At 39.3% G+C, this 21279-nt stretch overlaps 1 protein-coding gene across 5 annotated transcripts in view; it reads right to left on the reverse strand.

Annotated features, from left to right (window-relative positions):
- VEZT (vezatin, adherens junctions transmembrane protein) overlaps nucleotides 1-21279 on the reverse strand; it is a 57389-nt gene that overhangs the window by 5428 nt on the left and 30682 nt on the right. For 3 of the 5 annotated variants that reach the window (XM_084810269.1, XM_084810267.1, XM_084810265.1), the window contains 7 exons: nucleotides 19575-19850; nucleotides 14173-14322; nucleotides 10936-11083; nucleotides 9345-9676; nucleotides 3717-3910; nucleotides 2656-2756; nucleotides 1161-1368 (listed from right to left, as the gene is read on the reverse strand). In XM_084810269.1, the coding sequence (XP_084666395.1) occupies nucleotides 1161-1368; nucleotides 2656-2756; nucleotides 3717-3910; nucleotides 9345-9676; nucleotides 10936-11083; nucleotides 14173-14322; nucleotides 19575-19850 (1409 nt within the window). The remainder of the gene's footprint in view (nucleotides 1-1160; nucleotides 1369-2655; nucleotides 2757-3716; nucleotides 3911-9344; nucleotides 9677-10935; nucleotides 11084-14172; nucleotides 14323-19574; nucleotides 19851-21279) is intronic. The other 2 variants (XM_084810268.1, XM_084810266.1) reach the window with 1 other exon arrangement.

Consider the following 21279-nt stretch of genomic DNA (forward strand, 5'->3'; position numbering starts at 1 on the left):
CATGTGTTAGCGGCATGGTTCACACAACTACAGGGTGATTAATAAGCCATGTGGCTTGTTAACCACGCTGCATGTGCTGGTAATATGCCAGCTGATTTGCATCATTACCCTGACCAGCCACAGTTTCTCTTGTTCAAACCTGGCGAGAATGGCTTGTTGGGGTTGTTAACAAACCATCCAGAACCCATGGTCTGTTGTAGGGTGGTTTATTAACTACCCCAACAAACCACCCTCACTAGTGAAGCTATGGGTGATAGGGGGTTGTACTGGTAACTTGGCGCCCATGGGCGCCGCAACCCACCATGACAAGCCACAGTGGCTGCGGTGATCATGCAAAGTCACTGTGTCTGTTTTGGACTGTGATCCCCCTCGTCGCTGGTCTGCCACTTGCAGTTGTGTCAGGCACCTGAATCAGAGTGCATAACACGAGAAAACCATGTTGAAGCACCTCAACTCTGCAAGAAAATCTATTATCCTTCCCCAGCCAATCCCATCAATTTGAGGGATGGAGGAAGATTTATCAACACATGTTGTTAAGCTCACCCCCACCCCGCTCCTTACATGGAAAGTAAATCTGCCCAAGTGTATATTCTCTGGTTTCAAGCTCCTTTGGTATGTAATACCGTGTATTAAAATCAAACCTTGCACACGCACGCACACAATCTTTGTGAATCTAGAAGGAAAGACCATAAGCATCCTTCAAGGGAACAATATGATTGGTATTCTTGACCTTCGTGTGAGTCTAGATGAGAAATTCTGGAAGAATGGAACAAGACAGTCAGTTTGGTTGCACCAAACCTGTCCTCACCTCATGTTCTGTGCAGACATTGCATTGTTCCTACTCTCTGGAATAAACAGAGAAACTATACCCAATGGAAGAAAATACCCCCACTGTTACCATTATCATCATCACCTCCTGTGCTCACTCCCAATGCACCTGGCTGTTAGGGACCTAAAGTACTTTCCTTCCTCTAACAATAGGGACAAAAGTCCAATCTTCTACTATGGAAAGAGAAATACTGTTGACAAGCAGCACCAATGTGGTATAGCAAATCAGGACCACAGGCACTCCAAGGCATTGATCCTGATCATGAAAAACTAAATTGCTGTCAGGTAAGATGCATATAGGTATCCTGAAATTAACAACAAATAATGCTTACCATGATCACTAAATAGCAGTTGCTTCCACTTTTGCCTTTCTGCCTCTGAAGCTTTAAATCCCAACACAGCTTTTAGTTCTTGCAGCACTCTCTTGGATTCCTCTCTTTCATGTTTTTGTCTCTCTCTGTCTTCCAGGGAAAAGTAATAAAAGTCATCTCTCTTATACTCGCTGTCTATATCTGTATCATCAACATATGCTTCAAGTTCCTGAGGAAAAAGTTAATAGACATCTGGTTTGATCTACACATTACCCAGTTCCTACAAGTCACTGGTATTCCTGATCCCCATTGATTTACACTGGAAGATTTGGATCCCAAGTGTAGCTAAAAGGCCAAAGGGAAATTCTGAAATAACTCCACTTGATATTTAAAGGCAAGCCAATTATGGTCAGCTATACTCTTTCAAATTTATGCAATGTAGACACACAAATGCGGTCAACAGAAATTGCTGGGGCAACTGAAATTTTCAAACATTCTACAGGAACAACATCTCACTTTCTTCAATACTTTGTAAGTTTAAAATTATGCTGATCCAAGTAGTACCTCAGGCTTACATCAAAGGTGAACAAAAAACCCTGAATTCTTGTGCCCTTTTATCTCATCTTGGGCACCTGGATTAAACACCCTTCTGGAAAGAGTCTTATCCATTAACATGTTATAAGAATACTGTATATATAACTACCACTTGCCTATAGAACCCCATGTTGACATTTTTTATTAACAAGCTAACACTGGAAAGTTTGAAAAACAGAATCCTTTCAAATATATATTTTGATTATCCACTGAGAATCCATCTGCATGTTTAGTAAAAGCATATGGTATAGTCCATTGGGACTGCATTGCTTCGGCCCTCTGCATGTTGAAAGTTCCCTTCACTTAGTGTTCTACCTGACATGCTCTAGCATAGTTTTCTATGCTAGAATCCTTCTAGGACAATTTCTCAAAGCGCCTCATTCCTCAGCACTTCATTTCTTGCTGTGAAGAAAAAGGTTTGGGGCGTATTTTAAATAGTTCTTTCAAGAATGATAGAATATGCCAACAAAGCCAAGGTGTTTACTTGCATTAGTTTTAGACAATGTTACATATCATTAATCTCCATATGTTTCTAGCAGTGTTGTTGTTTTTAATATAGCCATCTTTGCTTCAGCTCTAGATATGACAGTGCAATTCTATACATGTCCTCTCAAAGGGAAGCCCCAGTGAGTTCAATGGGAATTTTTCCAGGTAAATGTGTAAAGGATTGCAGCCCACATTATGCATATTTCGTAGTAATGTAGAACTAAAATGTTTTTAAGCTACAGTGGGGCTCCACCATGTGGTACAATGAGAGTACTATAGCATCTATTGACAATCACTTATTCCACAGTTCCAACTGAAATACCTTTTCAGTAGGAGAAAGGAGTTACCCAAATGTTGTACATGAATATCTGTTGGGTGGGTGGGAAAGAGTATTCACTACATACATTATCCTTTCAGGGCTCTATAATATTTTTACCTGTTCTTCAGGGATTGGGTCTTTATCCTCTATGTGCACGGCTGGCAGCAGTAAAGGTATCATGGTGCAATGCTTGTTCTCACATGATGGTTCTGGTTTATCTGGGTGCAGGAAGATAAGGAAAGGAGAAAATAAGACTCAAGGTAACATTCAAATTAATGGTCTCCAAATATTAAAGATTTTTCTAAGGAGACCCACCAGTCACGTTTTGTTTAGGATCAAAATGTTGCCAACATCTGCCTTATTTTTGTCCTTGTTTTTCAAAACACTCAGGATTAGGACCCACAAATTTGGCTTCCCAACCCACCACACTTGAAATTGGTTTAAAATTTAAACCAATGTTCTGAAGCTGGTATCTATAGTTTTCTAGTTTTACAAAGCAGGGAACTATGAGTAATCTAGATTTAATTGTGGCTCGTGAGAAGGGAGGAATGAAGGGGCCCTGCGCACAGTCAAAAGGCTCATCATATCTTGTCTTAATAGGCTGAGATATGATCATCTGAACTGGGCAAATATATTATTGGAGGAAGAATAGCAAGTGTTTGACTGGGAGAGCACAGCTTAGGTGAGAATCCAATTTATTTCTCAAGACAGAAATATTACTGAATATTCTGTCTTCTGAAGGTAATGAAATATGACTCAAGTTAATATCTACAGCAGACATGTTCTAGCACCACAGTTCAAGATGAACTGATTAAAATACATGCACAGCTGAAGTAAATTAAGGGTGTATAAATACCCCCACCGGGAGCCTGCTGATTAGGTTGTAGTTCAATGATCACATAGCAAATGCTTAAGTAGGGCAGCTGACTGCCTATTATTTGACAATATCTGGCCACCCGACAAATTCCATGTAGCAAAGGGTGCCTTCATATAACTGGGCACCCACCTTTTTAATTGCATCATGGTGTCAGCTGACAGCAAAGTAATGGCTCCTTGCACCCTAGTCCTACAGGAATCGGAATACACACCGGTTGCTTTACAGATTCTCCCCACTCCCAACTTTGCATTCATTTCTGAACTGCTTGTTATAAGTTTTATGAACTGTGAAGACAACATACCTTTTTTATCTGGTTTTCTTTTAACCATTTTTTCCACCTGAGAAATTGCCTCTTCCCAGCAGCTGTTGCTAGCTTGCATATGAGGCTGAATCAATTCCAGTTTTTTTTCTACAGCTTGGTAGGCCTCTGAAGTTAGCTCTTGGCTTTCCTTGGAACTAATAAACTTCTCAAGTTCATCCTCAAGGATTATTACTCTAAACAAAAGAAAAACAAAAAAAGCCCTCAAACAAGTATCTCATTAGCATCTGAACCAAACACTTTTGTGAACCTGTTTGATGTTTCCTCCATTTTTTATATATATATGTAACTTGAACTAATTGCTTCTTGTCCTATTCTTAGTGAACATGGGTAATATATACATATATTTGCTGAGACAGACAGATAAACAGGTGACAACAGTAAGAAGGAACAGCAGCAGGGCTCCAGGGATTGGCAGTAGGCTCCTATGGGGGGTGTGCCTCGGCAGGTGCCCAATGATGCCAACCCATGGATGTCAGCCCTGACCTGGACACAGGTATTAATTAGTCCTTAACTATGGTTTGTTGAAACAAACTGGTTTCATAACCCATGATTTGAAGCTGGCTTGTTTCAAACAAGCCAGAGTTCAAATTAACAATTTGTCACACTTGGAGGAAACAAGCTGTGGTTAATCAAAAACAGAAGAAAAAGCTTCCAATCATGCAGCTGCAGTGGAGGAGACAGGAAATGTGTGCACCTGAGACATGCTGCAGCTCAGTACCTTCATGAGAAGTGATGGTAAGTGCAATGGTTTATCATGACATCCAAATCAAATCAGCTCATTCTGTCTTGTGAAGTGGGCAGAGCCCATCTCTTGTGGTATGCATGATATCAATATGCCAGAAGTGTTTGGGCAGGGCCTAAAAGGTGAAAGTACTTTCAGACAAATAATCCAAGGGCTCCTTCACACTGAGCTTTTATCCTGAGATTGAGACTGCTCCTTCATGGAAGTTTGCGGGCTCTTTACATGACACCATGATCATTCAAGGCATCTCCTGCACTAAATGCCCTTTGTTCCATTTTTAAATAGATTGCAGATAATGAGCTATCAAATTACCCCGTTGTGTTCAGCTTCAGTTTCCTCGGTGAAAAGAGTAAAAGTGGCAAGAAGAGGAGAGAGATCAATGAAAGAGACCGGAAGACTCCGATACGGGGGGGAAGGGCGGGAGGAAGAAGCATATGAAAAAGGGTGTCATCATATTCCTGCATTTAAAACAGAAGCAGAAAGCCCAATTTTAAATACAGGATTTTAGGCTGGTGTAGAGATGCCCTAAGCCTCTGAAGTAGCAGTTCCAGCTCACCCCCAATACACAGTGACTAGGAGCAGGCTTCTAAGGAAGGCTGGAAATAAATCCATGAATACTTAGCAGTGGCAACAGTAATTCCTCTTTTAGGGAAGGGCTAGAGATCAGTGGTGGAGCATGTGCTTTGCATGCAGTTCAGAAATTCAATTCCCTGCAAATCCATCTAAAACGATCTCAGGTAGCATGGCCAGAAAGACTCCTGGCTGAATCCTTAGAGTTACAGATAATCTAAACGAGAAGGACCAATGGTAAGACATTGTAAGGCAGTTTCATATGTTTATATGTTCAACAATAAAAAAAACCTCTAAGGCTGCAATCCTATACATACTTACCTGGGAGTAAGTCCCATTAAACTCAATGGGACTTACTGTTGAGTAGATATGTATAGGTTTGCACTGTAATTCATCAGCAAATAAAGATGGGTAGGAGACTTGTGAATGTTTCTACTTTGAAGAGTGCTTCTGAGAAGAGTTAATATGAGCTATACTGTTGACACATCTCATCAGAGGAAAGGTGGTTTAAGAACACAAAGCTATGACTAGGCTTTTCTACTTTAAATCCAGAATAAGAAACACATAGAGTGGCGAAATGCAAACCAATTTTCTTTCATTAAAAACTCATTACACACATTTTCTTTAGAGGTAAATATTGATTTTCCTAAGTAATCTAACTAAAATAATTCAGTAAATTATCACATTAAATACATACTCACAGGCCACAATCCAATTTGTTGTTCAGTCGTTCAGTCGTGTCCGACTCTTCATGACCCCATGGACCATAGCACGCCAGGCCTTCCTGTCCTGCGCTCTCTCCTGGAGTGTGCTCAAGTTCATATTCATTGCATCGGTGATGCTATCTAGCCATCTCATCCTCTGCCGTCCCCTTCTCCTTTTGCCTTCAGTCTTTCCCAGCATCAGGGTCTTTTCCAGAGAGTTTTCTCTTCGCATTAGGTGGCCAAAATATTGGAGCTTCAGCTTCAGTATCTGTCCTTCCAATGAGCACTCAGGGTTGATTTCCTTTAGGATGGACTGATTTGACCTCCTTGCAGTCCAGGGGACTCGTAAGAGTCTTCTCCAGCACCACAGTTCGAAAGCATCAGTTCTTTGGTGCTCAGCCTTCCTTATAGTCCAGCTCTCACAGCCATACATTACTACTGGGAAAACCATAGCTTTGATTAGACGGACCTTTGTCGGCAAGGTGATGTCTCTGCTTCTTACTATGCTGTCTAGGTTGGCCATAGCTTTCCTCCCAAGGAGCAAGCGTCTTTTAATTTCATGGCTACAGTCACCGTCTGCGGTGATCTTGGAGCCCAAGAAAGTAAAATCTGTCACTGCTTCCATTTCTTCCCCTTCTATATGCCAGGAAGTAATGGGGCCAGATGCCATGATCTTAGTTTTTTTAATGTTGAGTTTCAAACCAGCTTTTGCACTCTCCTCTTTCACCCTCAACAAGAGGCTCTTGAGATCCTCTTCGCTTTCTGCCATTAGGGTGGTATCGTCTGCATATCGGAGGTTGTTGATAATTCTCCCAGCAATCTTAATTCCGACCTCTGATTCATCCAACCCGGCATTTCTCATGATGTACTCTGCATATAAGTTAAATAAGCAGGGTGACAATATGCAGCCTTGTCGTACTCCTTTCCCAATTTTGAACCACTCGGTTGTTCCATGTGTGGTTCTTACTGTTGCTTCTTGACCCTCGTACAGGTTTCTCAGGAGACAGGTAAGGTGGTCTGGTACTCCCATCACTTTAAGAATTTGCCACAGTTTGTTGTGATCCACACAATCAAAGGCTTTAGCGTAGTCAATGAAGAAGAAATAGACGTTTTTCTGGAATTCTCTTGCTTTCTCCATGATCCAGCGAATGTTGGCGATTTGATCTCTAGTTCCTCTGCCTCTTCGAAACCCAGCTTGTACTTCCGGTAGTTCTCGGTTCGCATACTGCTGAAGCCTAGCTTGTAGGATTTTGAGCATCACCTTGCTGGCATGTGAAATGAGCGCAATTGTGCGGTAGTTTGAACACTCTTTGGCGTTGCCCTTCTTTGGAATTGGAATGTAAACTGACCTTTTCCAGTCTTGCGGCCATTCTTGAGTGTTCCAAATTTGTTGGCATATTGAATGCAGCACTTTAACAGCATCATCTTTTAGGATTTTAAATAGGTCAGCTGGAATACTGTCATCTCCACTAGCTTTGTTGTTAGTCATGCTTCCTAAGGCCCACTTGACTTCACTTTCTAGGATATCCGGCTCAAGTTCAGTGACCGCACTATCATGGCTATCAGGGACATTCAGATCTTTCCTGTATAGTTCTTCTGTGTATTCTTTCCACCTCTTCTTAATCTCATCTGCTTCTGTTAGGTCCCTGCCTTCTTTGTCCTTTATCATGCCAGTCTTTGCACAAAACGTTCCCTTGAGATCTCCAATTTTCTTGAAGAGATCTCTAGTCTTTCCCGTTCTGTTGTTTTCCTCGATTTCTTTGCATTGTTCATTTAAGAAGGCCTTCTTGTCTCTCCTTGCTATTCTCTGGAACTCTGCATTCAGTTGGATATATCTTCCCCTTTCTCCGTTGCTTTTTGCTTCCCTTCTTTCCTCAGCTACTTGTAAAGCCTCATCAGACAGCCACTTGGCTTTCTTGCATTTCTTTTTCTTTGGGATGGATTTCGTTGCTGCCTCCTGAACAATGTTACGGACCTCCGTCCATAGTTCCTCAGGCACTCTGTCTATCCGGTCTAATCCCTGAAATCTATTCCTCACCTCCACTGTATATTCATAAGGGATATGATTTAGGTCATACCTGAATGGTTTAGTGGTTTTCCCGACGTTCTTCAATTTAAGCCGAAATTTTGCAACAAGAAGCTCATGATCTGAGCCACAGTCAGCTCCAGGTCTTGTTTTTACTGCCTGTATAGAGCTTCTCCATCTTTGGCTGCAAAGGACATAATCAATCTGATTTTGATATTGACCATCTGGTGATGTCCATGTGTAGAGTCGTCTCTTGTGCTGTTGGAAAAGAGTGTTTGCTATGATCAGCATGTTCTCTTGCCAAAACTCTATTGGCCTTTGTCCTTCTTCACTTTGTACACAAAGGCCATGCTTGCCTGTTATCCCGGTGATTTCTTGACTTCCTACTTTAGCATTCCAATCCCCTATGATGAAGAGGACATCTTTTTTTGGTGCTAGTTCTAGAAGATGTTGTAGGTCTTCATAGAACCAATCAACCTCAGCTTCTTTGGCATCAGTGGTTGGGGCATAGATTTGAATTACTGTGATGTTGAATGGTTTGCCTTGGATTCGTACTGAGATCATTCTATAATTTTTAAGATTGTACCCCAGTACTGCTTTTCCCACCCTTTTGTTGACTATGAGTGCTACTCCATTTCTTCTAAGGGATTCTTGCCCACAATAGTAGATATGATGGTCACCTGAATTAAATTCGCCCATGCCTGTCCATTTTAGTTCGCTGATTCCCAAGATGTCGATGTTCAATCTTGCCATCTCATGTTTGACCATCTCCAACTTACCTTGATTCATTGATCTGACATTCCAGGTTCCTAAACAATATTGTTCTTTACAGCATCGGATTTTCTTTTCACCACCAGACACATCCACAGCTGAGTGTCCTTTCGGCTTTGGCCCAGCCGCTTCACTCTTTCTGGAGCTACTTGGAAATACCCTCTGCTCTTCCCCAGTAGTATATTGGACACCTTCCGACCTGAGGGGCTCATCTTCTGGTGTCATCTCTTTTAGCCTTGTGTTACGTTCCATGGGGTTTTCTTGGCAAGAATACTGGAGTGGGTTGCCATTTCCTTCTCCAGTATTGGATTGTGGATTCTCCACAGTCCAATACAGTATATTTAAGCCAACTGATTTTCATGAAAACAAATCTATTAAAATGGATAGGCTTCAGCACACATAAACACTTTTGGATTGTGGTCCCTTTTCATGTGTTCTACTCAACCACCTTACCTCTCTGCAGTTCTCACACAGTCAGCTCCAAATATTGACTGTGTAACAAACTCTCAGATTTCTTTTAAAAGTATCAATATTACATAAGCAGCTCTTGCATAGATATTGCAAGAAATACTTGCAAAAGAAAAACTATTTCCCCTCTTTACTGAACTTAAATTAGATTGTTTGATTAAATAAGAACTGAAGAAATAAGGGAAAGGAAGTTACAGCAATATCTGTCTCCATAAATTTATCAACAGTTAATGGTTGCAACATTACATTTCCAAGTTGTTTTTGTAACTCAACAATTAGAACTGGAATTAAACTGCTGAGAAATTCTCTCCCAGAGAAGAACTTACTCGTTCAGTAAGGCCTTTAGATGGAGCTGCAAACTGCGCACTGCTGTATGGAGATGGTTTATGTGTCCTGTTTTCTGCTCAGTTTTGACTGAACGTTCCAAACTAGTTTGATGATGTGTTTCAAAGTACCGATAAAACTCATAACTTCGTTTAAGCTCTTCTAAGCAGGCAGCATGAGCATGAGGCAGACCTTGAGTCACATCAGAAAAGATATAAAGAGGCAAACGTTCTGGCGTAATCAGGGTCTTGAGAGATGCATTGGAGGGAGACAGCAGAAGAACTAGCCGTCTGAAGAATTCAGAACTTTGCCCAACCCAAAGTTGAAATAAAACCTAAAAACACAGAACAGTCACTGCAGTCTTCATTATTATAAAAGGTCATCAACTATATTCCATTTTTCCTGCTCTCTAATACATTACGTTGTAAGCAAGTCAACAACAATTACCAACTAGACCACTTTGAATGATGGAAGCAGAAATTTTTAAAATAAATAATCTAAACTACATCAATTATTCCAGATTAAGCATGGTACATATTGGGTTGACTATTCCCATAAAAACTATTTATATTAATGCCTTTAACTTATTTTTTTCCCACAGGTTAGCTCTTTGGAGACAGGGATCCATTACTGATGTATATACTAGCTGTAACCCATCCTGAGCTCCTCTATTTTTTAAAGTATATATTGTAGTATAAAACACCAAAAAATGAGATAAACTCATATCCATCAAGTACAAATGTGGAGGGAGCACACCTATCGCCGCTAAACAGCGTCTAGGTGGCCATAGGATATCATGTTTTCCAGGAACTGACCTTGGAGCCCGTGCTCTGAGGTCGGTTCCTGGAGAACTGACCTCCCCCCACTTCCGTGCTGCCTTCCTCTGCACTCGCGAGAGGAGCGCGGAGCGGCCAAAACGGGGCATTTCAGGGCGGGGAGGACAGAAATGCCTGTATGACACATCCAATGAGTTGTACAGCAGCCTCCTCCCCTGCTCAACCCTCCCGCAGCTAGACAGCCGCAATCAGCTGTCTAGCTGAAAATGGAAGGCAGGAGAAGTGCGGAGGGAACGATCCCCTCCATGCTTCTTCTGCCCTGCTTTGGATAGGCGGTCACCTCAGAGTTCGGAGGTGGCTGCCTATCTGAATAGGATTGCACCCTTAATCTATTAATATAATATGCACTCTGAGCCATTTTGAGAAAGTAGTACAAAAAAAATGGGGAAAACAATCTTCTCTTGCTGCACCAATTTATTTTGGAACATTAAAGATCCTTTCAATAGTCCATAGTTCAAGCATACAAGATCTGTTTTGAAAGGTAACACTTGAGTCTAGCACAAAGGACATTAGAGCTAACTTAAAATGGTCTAGAGAACTGAATGAGCTTTCGATTGGTTTTTGAAATTAACATAATTCAGGTCATTTAGTTTTATTCAATTGCTACTAACTGAAAATAATAACAAAATAGACTAATAATGCTAAAATCTATGAGGTTGAATCCAATGTTAGTCCTACTTAGAGTAGACCCACTTAAATGAATGGGACATAGGTTAGTTATGACTAGCCAGTGAAATGAGACTAAAGGCTGGATTACCTTTAAAGCAGGCAGACTGAAGCCATCTGTGAAATTGTGTGCTTCTTCTTCCGACACCTGCTCTTCACTTAGTCCTAGGCCTAGTTCCTTAAAAGGCACCACACAGATGTAGTTTGTTACATTGTCGCTCTCAGAATTCAGAGGGTAAGTTCAGTCAGCGTTAAGGCAGTTAAACAAGGTTTTGTATTACATGCAACATGGACAAATCGGATGTAAAAAAGCAATCAGCTACCTTTCTAACAAGTTGAAGAGCCCAGAAAGTGTAATTTATTCACAGAGAAGAAATAACTCATTCTTTAGATCAAATAAGTAAACCGCCCAGAGCTTCAGCTATTAGGCAGTATAGAAATGTAATAATAAAGTTGCAGAACAAACTTGGGATGGGGGGAAAGAAAATCCTCCTGTGATTTGATGGTTGGTTTTGTTCTATTTTAGAAACAGATTGCTTTTCTTTCTTTTATTTTAAGTAATACATCTTAAAAATCTGTTTTACCAACAAAATTGAAACTATCAGCATTCATCTGGAAGCATTAATACATATTATTGAATGTAATAATTTGCTCCTCTATTAAAAATGACACAATCAAAACCATATAAAACTTTAACATGATGGGCTTTATGAAAAGCATGAACACAGCACATAATAATTATAAGGATTAAACTAAGCTAAGAATCTACTGAGGACTGAAAAGATGACTCAGGCTGCAATCCTATACATGCTTACCTGGGAGCGAGTCCCATTAAACTCAACAGTAGATATGTATAAGACTGCATTATCATTCAAACGTGAGTATTTCAGCACAGCATCAGGGTTCTCTCTCTGATAAATAGAAAATACCAATAAGCAAGGCTTTTCTCTACATGAAATTCTGGTCTATTCATAACATTCTTTGGTCCTTTTTGCTTGATGAAATATTTGGCTTGTTATGTCAAATGTTGCTTTACTATGATTGTTGTTCTATGTATTATTGTTGTTTCAATTTATATACTGTCTGACATTTGATTTTTGTAACCTACTTTGAGTTCTTTTGGGAAAAAAGGCAGGTAAACTTTTTTTAAATAAAAAAATAGAATTCTCAGTTTTGCTTATATTTGTCAGTGGCTTTGACTATTTCATAATTATAGAACAAAATATTAAGTTTCATTTGAAACAAATGTAATTTGAGCAATTTTTTTTTGCTCTATGAAAAAGATTCCTTTAGGATTCCAAAGTACAAAATGAGGTCTTTCATTGAAACTATGTTCTTTTCTCTATTTCCTTTTTTAAATGTTCATTTGCCATTTTGAGGCTCCCTTCCTATAGTCACATAAGGCCTGTTTAGAGGCCCTGGATTTCTATATTTAACTAGCTAAATATAATGCTGCAGCACAGCCAACGTGATAAAATTTAATTGCCCTTTTCACAATAATCAATTAAAAACATTTAAAAACCCATCTGTTCCAGAAAACATTAATAAGCTAAGGAAAACTGCCTTTTATGGCCTATTGAAAATGAAATAAATACATACATACATACATACATACAATATTAGGAAAAAAGGTGGGCGCACATTTGAAGCAGTAAAGGGGCAACTATTTTGGTCTTATACCTTTATATAGCCTGCTAGATATCCTCTATACTAGAGTTGATAGATAAGATATTCAAATTGAGTCAAAGGGGCTATTGTACTACACTTAAAGCACTTTTACTCCTAAAAAAGAAGGTGGAGGGAAACCCAGCCAAGCCATATATAGAAAGGGGAGAGCACCAGCTATAATGTTCCACTGAACCACAGACTATGAATTATAACAGAATGTGGTTATTTATTTATTTGTTTGTTTATTTCATTTCTGTACTGCCCAATAGCTGAAGCTCTCTGGGCAGTTCAAAAAAATTAAAACCAAAAAGCACACAGTAAAACAATAAAAAATATAAAAACATTAAAACCACAATATAACAATACAACCAGAATAAAACCAGAGTAAAACCTAGCTGACCGAAGGACCTGGTTTGCACAATCACTCATGAGTTCCAGGTTGCCGATCCAAGCCCCTGCCACCACAGTTTCTCATGTTGTCCAAACCCAGCAAGGGTAGCTTGTTGAAGTGGTTAACAAACCACCACACAACAGGCCATAGGTTCTGGGTAGTTTGTTACCCACCCCAACAAGACACCCTTGCTGGGTTCGGATGACACAAGAACTGCTCCAAGTGAGGGTAATTATGCAAATCAGCCAGCAGGTGACAAGCACACACAAGGTGGTTAACAAGCCATGGTGGCTTGTCAACCACCCTATGACCATGTGAACCGAGCCACACTGTGAGCTATTACCTACTCAGATGCCATCCTCCAAGGCAGCCTTTCTTGCCTCCTTTTCTTTGGCTCAATTAAGCCTAAACTATGCTCCAGCTTATTCCCTTCCCCACTACCAGCAGAGGATGACAGGCAGAAGAGCTTCAGAGATAAGAATCGATAGTGGGGGCTAGAAGAGGCTACAGCAAGGACAGAAAAAGGATTGTTTGTTGCTTACACTGCAATCCTATGCATGTTTACTCATATGCAAGTCCCACTATGTTCAAGGGGCTTTTCTTCCAACCTAAGGCTGTAATCCTGTGAACAGTAATCGGGATGTAAGCCCACTTGAAAATAGTGGGACTTTCTTCTGAGTAAACATGGATGGGATTATATGGTTTGTTATCTGATAACAGGGAATGCTTGGGGAAAGAGCAAGATAGATGAGAGGTTAAAAGGAATTGTGGGAGAAGGGATGGCTGTAGAACACAAGATCCATAGGTAGAAACTTTGTCCTTCACCAAATTCTCAGACTGCCAGCTGCCACTGCTTGCAATACACTAGTGTGAGTGTTGTGGTTAGGTTGCTGGACTGAGACAAGAGAAATCCAAATTCCAATCACCACTTTGCCATGAAGTTCACTGGGTGATCTTGGGTAAGTCACTAAGCCTCAGCTAACCTATCTCACAGAACTGTTGTAAGGATAAAAATGACAGGGAAACCATGTATACTGCACCCTCAGCTTGTTGGAAGAAGGCTGGAAAAAATGTAATAAAGAAATCCAAACTATGGCATCTGTGAATGTGTATGATATTAATGCCAGGGATATGTTTACACTGTAAACCCAACTATGTACATTCTCATGACTGAAAAAGAAAATTAACATAAAAGCCAGTCCAGCAATCTTTCTTTCCTCCTTATGGCAACATACCCATTTTCTATATGACAGGTTTCAAAAAGGATATTGCTTCAGCATGTACAAGGTAGCAAGTCTTGAAGTTCTGAAGTTGGCCCTTACTGATCGGTACACAGCTTTCCGAAGACCAATGAGATGCTGACAAGGATGCTGTCCAGCTTTATTAAATGGGCAAGCAGCACTGACCCTGTCAAGCAAACTTGAAAAGTAAAATGTGATACAACTGTACAGATGTCCTAAAGAGTAATAAAAATACAACACAGTAGTACTGTCTTACTTTCCCTGCATTTCATGGACTATACCCTTATACTTATTGAAACATTCATCATATATTTCATTATTTTGTAAATTAAGGATGTTGAGGAAGAGCCTAGCCATTACATTAGTAGTATAGGATAAAATCCAATACAGAGTTTTACCTTGAAGCCCACTATTAAAGCTAAAAGAAATATAACACATTTCACATAAATTAAATAAATATCATGACATTTAGAACTGCTTTTATATTTAGAGATAACATTTATATATGGCTTTTCTGTTTCTTATTGATATATACGTCTTCACAGTCCTATAAAACCTGCAGTTCTCAATTTCTTAGTCTTTAAAAAGTAATGGTTTCTCCACTCTGGAAAGGCTAGCAAAAATATGAGTGGTAAATGAAATGAGTTAGAGTTATTGTGGCCTTTTATATTATGTACAAATGACTGCTACCCATCACAGTTGCTTTAGGCACGTGACCACTAAAATTAGGAGCAGGTAAGTCCAACGTTTGGTTTACCCCTATCAGATACACTTCCGAATACAAACACATTTAGGAGTGCAATCCATCTATGTCCTAGGGCTTGAAAAGGCAAGGGAACACACTTTGGCCTCTGCCACTGGCTGGGTGACCAAGGGCTACTGGGAGATTGTATTCCCTGCTTCCAAGAAGAACATTACAGCAATCTGCCAAACAAGGAGCAGTTACAGGGAGTTTGCTTTCCACCCTGCCTGCCAGGAAGTACACTCGGCTCCAGTTACTAGTGCCCTAGGACAACAGAACTGAAGGGAAGCATGTTCCGGCCTCCATCCATTAGCTAGAGGGCCACAGGCTGCTGGTGTGTGGGGCAGGGCGGGGCGGGCAGGATGGGAGCCCATTATATTTTCTGTTGCTTGTAAACGACCATGAGAATAATTTGACTGAAAGGTGGCATATAAACCTTCAAAGTAATAAAGAACTAATTCTACCAATGATGGGCACAAGAGCCACACGAAAAGCGCTCTTTTGACCATGCTTTGCTAGCAACCAGTAGCTTTCCTGGTAGCTTGCCTTTTTGTTTGTTTGTTTGTTCAAAATATTTTTATCCTGCCTCTTGGGCCTTGGATTAATGTAAGTATTGTTAAAAAGATGACATAAAATAAACAAGTGTGAACCAAAAACAAAAAGCAGGAACAACTTAACAGCCAGATACTTCAAAAGAATAGCCAGGAGAATGCTTAAAGTCAGAGAACCCCCAAAATTATCTGAAGTAAAACCATCCTTGACATTGTAAAGCCAATAGAAAGTGGGCAGAAAAAACTTCCCGCAAATGAACTTTGCAAGGAGTTTGAAAGTCTTGGTGCTGCTGCTGAAAAGGCCACATTCCAGGTATCCCCCCACCCCCTCATATTTCAAATGGTGAGAATTTCAGGGACCCATGGAAGATCTTAAACTATGGGTTGACTCAATGGGACTAGGCAGTCCTTTAGGTAGTCTAAACCCAGACAGTCTAGAGCTTTACAGGTTAACACAAGTACCATGAACTGAGCCCAGAATCCAACTGTGAACAAGGGGAGCTGTTTTGGAGTTGGCCTCATGTGTTCTCTGAGACCTGGCCTGGTCAGTAATTTGGTGCATGCATTTTGAACCAGTTAAAGTTTTTGAGAACTTGTCAAGGGCTACCCTACATGAAGTGCATTACAATAGTTCAGTCTATATGTAACATGAATAACCCTGGAAAGACTATTTTGACATCTGGACAAAAACTGCTTAGTTATTTTTGAAATATTTTTATTTTTGAAATATTTTTATTTTTGAAATTGGTGCTTCACATTTTGTCTAAAGAGTTAAAAAAAAGATTAAGGATAATAATCAAGAAGACACTACATCATAGACAGAATGTAACATCAGCACAAATCTTGCCTAGACTTCTATTCTACCACCATTCACTTATGATACCAAGTGTAGAAACCGCCTAAACATCTCTGTGAAGCATCACATCGAAATGTAGCTGTGGGCAAGAATCAAGAGATAAAAGACAGGCAGAAGAAACTGACCTATGCTATTAGTGCCTACTCAAACAGCCCAGAAGCACCAACTGTTTGAAATACGTGCTGTCTGAAAGTACCCCAACTAAGCATTTGAGAAGTTTTTGCATCATTATTAACAGACTATAATAGGTTTTTATCCTCAAGTTAACTGGCAGGAAGCCAAGCTAAAAGTGGAGGATAACAAGTTATCTGAAGGAATACTTTCCTGTTTTCCTCTTTCATTGGTTATTACACCAGCAAAAGCAAAAGGCTTTCTTTAACCATAACTAAATGGTTTTTTTTTAAAAGGGAGGATAGAAACAAAGACAGTGAACTTAAAACACTTTGGCTTCAAGCCAAATTACAAGTGGAGTTTTTTCTATGATTTGTCAATGCATAAATCAACAAAGTTAGCTACAATTTGAACAGAGTTGGGTTTGCCTTTCATAAAAAATCAGGTAAACAAGCATTATTTTTCTACTTGAAAATCATTTTCCAAAAGACTTCAGAATGAGTAGGAGAAGACTTTCAGAAGATGGGGGCTGGTTCTTGGCGGCATAAGCTTTTTATAGTAGTTTTAAATTTGGGTTGTCCAATTCCCTGTGTATAAATCGTGGGCTATGAGAAGGGCAGAGGAATATTACTGCAACATTAAAAATGTTTAATTCCAAAATAATAGTGCTGGTATTTCATTTTGTAAATCAATTTTTAATAGCCAAGGAGTATTATGATTATTCCTGTTCAGGTCCCGCAGTATTTTGAGCACCTGATGTTGAGAGAACTAAGAGTTGCCTTTACACAAGCTTGATTAAATGGAGAAGGATCTTGCACATTTTTAATGGAGTGTGAAATCTATATGGAACTACAAGCTAAATATATTCTACTATTATGGGTAAAAATTCAAAAGGAAATCCAAGTCTCATCAGAGAAGTATATGTCATTCTCAAAGCAGCAAAATACATTGTAGCAGTTCTGAAAAATGTAATGGATCCAGGTAATGATGTAGCTGTGAAATTTCTAGTTAGGGATGTTCATTCTGCACTATACGTAACTGCAGCAAGTTTAAACTGGACTGATCCATTTTGTTCATTTGCAGTTTGCTCCTTGTAACTTTATATCTTTTAGTGTGCATGATCTTATTATTGGGATAAAATACTTATTATGAAATTTAATGGTTAGAAAACTTTTTTTAACTGAAATTGTATGATAGCTGAGGGCTTAAAAAGAGCAATAAAATCTGCTCGGCTGATTTTATTACATTTCTAGATTGCCCTTCCTGCAAGCACGTCAGGGTAGCGTACAGTCTGCCTTCACAATGACCTTTTGAGATATGTTAGTTTAAGGCCAATTAGTGAACTTCATGGCTGAGTAGGGATATCAGCCTGGGCCTCCCTATTCCTAGTCCATCTCTAACCACTCCAATATATTGATTCTGCAAGATTCACTCACAGTTCACCTCCCCCCCCCTTTGGATCAGTGTAGGATGTGATGAGGGGCTGTAGCAGGAAGGGTGAATCAATGTAAATTGGGGATCCCCACTGCACAAATGGAGGTGCCTTCTGCTTACTTTATAACTCAGTTGGATCGAGCCAATTAACTTTTATTTTTTAAAGTTGGAAAGCTAGACAATTCTGTTCCCAAGCTTCACCTGCTAAAATTAAGGAAAACGTTTTGCCTCAGGGCTTTTCCAGACTGCAGCTAACATTAAGTTCTTTTTGAAGTACTAGTTTAATTATATGATTAACTATGCTTAACTGTATGTTGCTTTGTCAAGAATAGACCAGGGGTGCTTGCAGATTAGACTTTTATTGTGCAATCACACTGCCTCATTTATGGAATTTTAAGGGGGTTCCATGTCATCTTCATTTTGTAGTCATCCCATGTTTTCCTGCTGCTGCTTCTGTCTTTTTTCTTACCAGAAAAAAAAAAACCAAGGAAGAAAAGATGGAATAGCTGCTACACAATGCCTTTTGACTGTTAGTGCTAAGAGCCTTCTATCTGGAAGCACTGCCTTGCAACAAGGCTTAACATTCAAAAAGAGATGTCAATTTAGGCTTACCATCCATGGTCAGGACACTTGCTATCTATCAGATGGCTACAGTTTCAGTTTTGCATGTAACTGCTTGCATTTACAAATCACACAGCTAATCTAGTATTAACAGCATATGCTCTGTAAGTAGGCATCAACGTGTTCCCTGTATTATGGGAATGTTTAAGCAACTTGAACTGTGGATATTTTATTGGTTCTTTACCTTTTCCATTTATCAACATACAAACTTAAGTGAAATATGTTACAGAAAAGAGCAACGGTTGAAGACAAGAGAAAATATACATCCACAAGTATTTTAATTCTCACAGCTCACTACAATCATTCACATAACCTATTTTCAAAGTAAAGTTAGGAATAATCTCTTAAACACCATGTTGTATTTAAAGCTTCTGAAGAAGTTTAAACTACTGGAGTGGGGATGGGGGGAGGATTTCTATGCACTACATAATCTTCTAAAGATTAAAATAACCTCAAAACTTACTTTCTATGCAAATTACATGTCATTAAAGAAAATGGCACAAAATATGGTTTTGAATGAATCTGAAATATTAACTGTGTTCATATTTGTTAAATGAGAACTGGTCCTAAAGAGAATCTTGTACATTTTTAACTTGGTATACTTGTAACCCAACTACATCTGTACTCATATACAAAAAGCATTTGTATAAAATTAGGCATAAATCTCTTTGAGAAGCTTGGCAGCACGTAGCTTGTAAAAGATAAAGCTACTTCATCTGACTTTTTCAAAGATACATGCATCTAATTATAAATGTGTATTTATTATCCTTCACCCTTCAGTAACAAAGTACAGAAAGCGTTACTTGCTAAATGCACATATTGATCTCTTCTTTCACCAGTGTATGACTCGTTTGCAGCTTCCTTTTACTGAAATGCTTAAGTTGTTGGAAAATTGTGCCAAACCCCACATAATTCACATTTGTGCCCTTGTTATATCCTGTCTACAAATCAGCTTGATTTGGATACCATAAATACATTGTGTAAATAAATGGGAGGGAAATATTAGATTTAAACATTTAAAGGAAAAGTTTCTTTATTATTTATTAACATTAGACTAGTATTTGTGTGTGTGTGTTTGAAACCAATTCATAAAATAACCTAAAATTCAGACTCACAGAGTAAATCCTCTGGAAATGACTTCAGTTTCTTGAATGAGCCGTAGAGCTTTCCTTACAAGGTTAGTGAAGGCTCGGCAATTAGTCACTATTTCTTCAAGTTGGAGATGGCATTTTCTTAAGGACATTTGCAACTTCGCTGTCCTCAACGTGTCCAAACCTCTCAAGCTTATGTATAACAACAGTCCTGCTCCCCAAGCTAATCGAAGGGATCCATTCCATAAAGAAGGAAACATAATCAGTGTGCTGATGAAGACAAGCAGTAATGAAATATCCCTGCAAAACAAATAAGCAATATGAGCCACACTTAAGAGTACTATATTTACTGAGAGTGCTATATTTACCAGTTTACCAAGTTTGGGCCAGATTCTGGACATGTTAACGGATGCCCATTTTTATTATTAGCTAACTTGGATTCCAACTTTTCATTAAAAACCACCACCACCACCACCCATTTTTACCACACCTTACCCAGGTTCCAATATTTCATTTTTTTTTTTAAAGCAAAAGGTTCTAGCCCTTATGAATCAGGGATACAAGGCAAAGTATGCAGGAAGCATTCTGCTTAATGGTTTTCATTTCATTACATTTTGTGAAAAGTGGGTCATTCCCACCTTCACTCCCATTGAGGGAAGTCAAGGCAATGATTGACACGTGAGAGAAACATGAGATCCAGAAAAATGGGAAAATACAGAGTTACAATTCAATTTTCTAGAGATGGAACTCATTTTCTCTGCAGAAGTAAGAGCTAACCATAGCAAACAATTGAGAAACTGAGGATTTTAAATCAGCTGTGATTGGGCAGCAGCATGTCCCTGTCCCCCAAAACAAAAGATAGCAGCAAAGGCAGGAGTTCATGCTATTTCTATTTTAGGCCTTATTTTGTATAGAAAAATGCCTTTTCTTTTTAAACATTTAAAAATTGCCCTGCCAATGCCGGTACAATCCATTACACCCATAGTGCAGGTTGGAGGTGTGAGGACGAACAGTGAGTAGCTTACAGCAGCCCTGTAATGTAATCCATTGTTAATATTTCAGGTTAAAAGTTGGGTCTGTGGCTGGTTTTCCAGCCCAAAATCTCCTATATAGAGCACCCCTCAGGAGTCAACCCAGTTCAATTGCCTCCTCTGACCTCCTCCCAACCTAAATCATCTCTCAACTGCATGCAAAAGCCTCTGCTAAATCAACTTGCATGCAGACATGTTGCATTGTTAATGTTTAAAAATGAAAAAATCTACATAAAAGGGTAAAATTCATGGAAGATATACAAATTAGGGTGCCCAGATTTGGGGAACTGTAATATGGCAATTCTAGCCACATCAGCTTTAGGTTAACCATTAGTGCAGCCTGAAAAATTAATGATAAAATGCAGTTGACATTCCATTAAAGAGGAATGTATATTGTTCCTATGTATAGCTTCTAAAATTTTCAGTCAAGTTGTTCTACTTGCATGCCTTTAACTTGCAGACTGAATTACAGTGGCCTCATATAATCAACTAAAGCTTTAATTTCTTTATCAATTAAAAATACACTCCTCTTAATGAAGATTGAGGAGTCAAATGACTTATACAGAGCTATGATGTGTTAACTTCCTTAAAATGTACCCAATGGAAAAGGTTACTCTTTGAAATATATGACCTAAAGACTAGTTGTTCAGCAAAGAAGGGTGGTAACAATGTTTTTCCAGGTTTTAAGGACAGCAAAA

The sequence above is a fragment of the Heloderma suspectum genome, chromosome 7 (assembly GCF_057233095.1).
Source record: "Heloderma suspectum isolate Gila_16-S chromosome 7, 16-S_ref, whole genome shotgun sequence".
Classification (NCBI taxonomy): Eukaryota; Metazoa; Chordata; class Lepidosauria; order Squamata; family Helodermatidae; genus Heloderma; species Heloderma suspectum.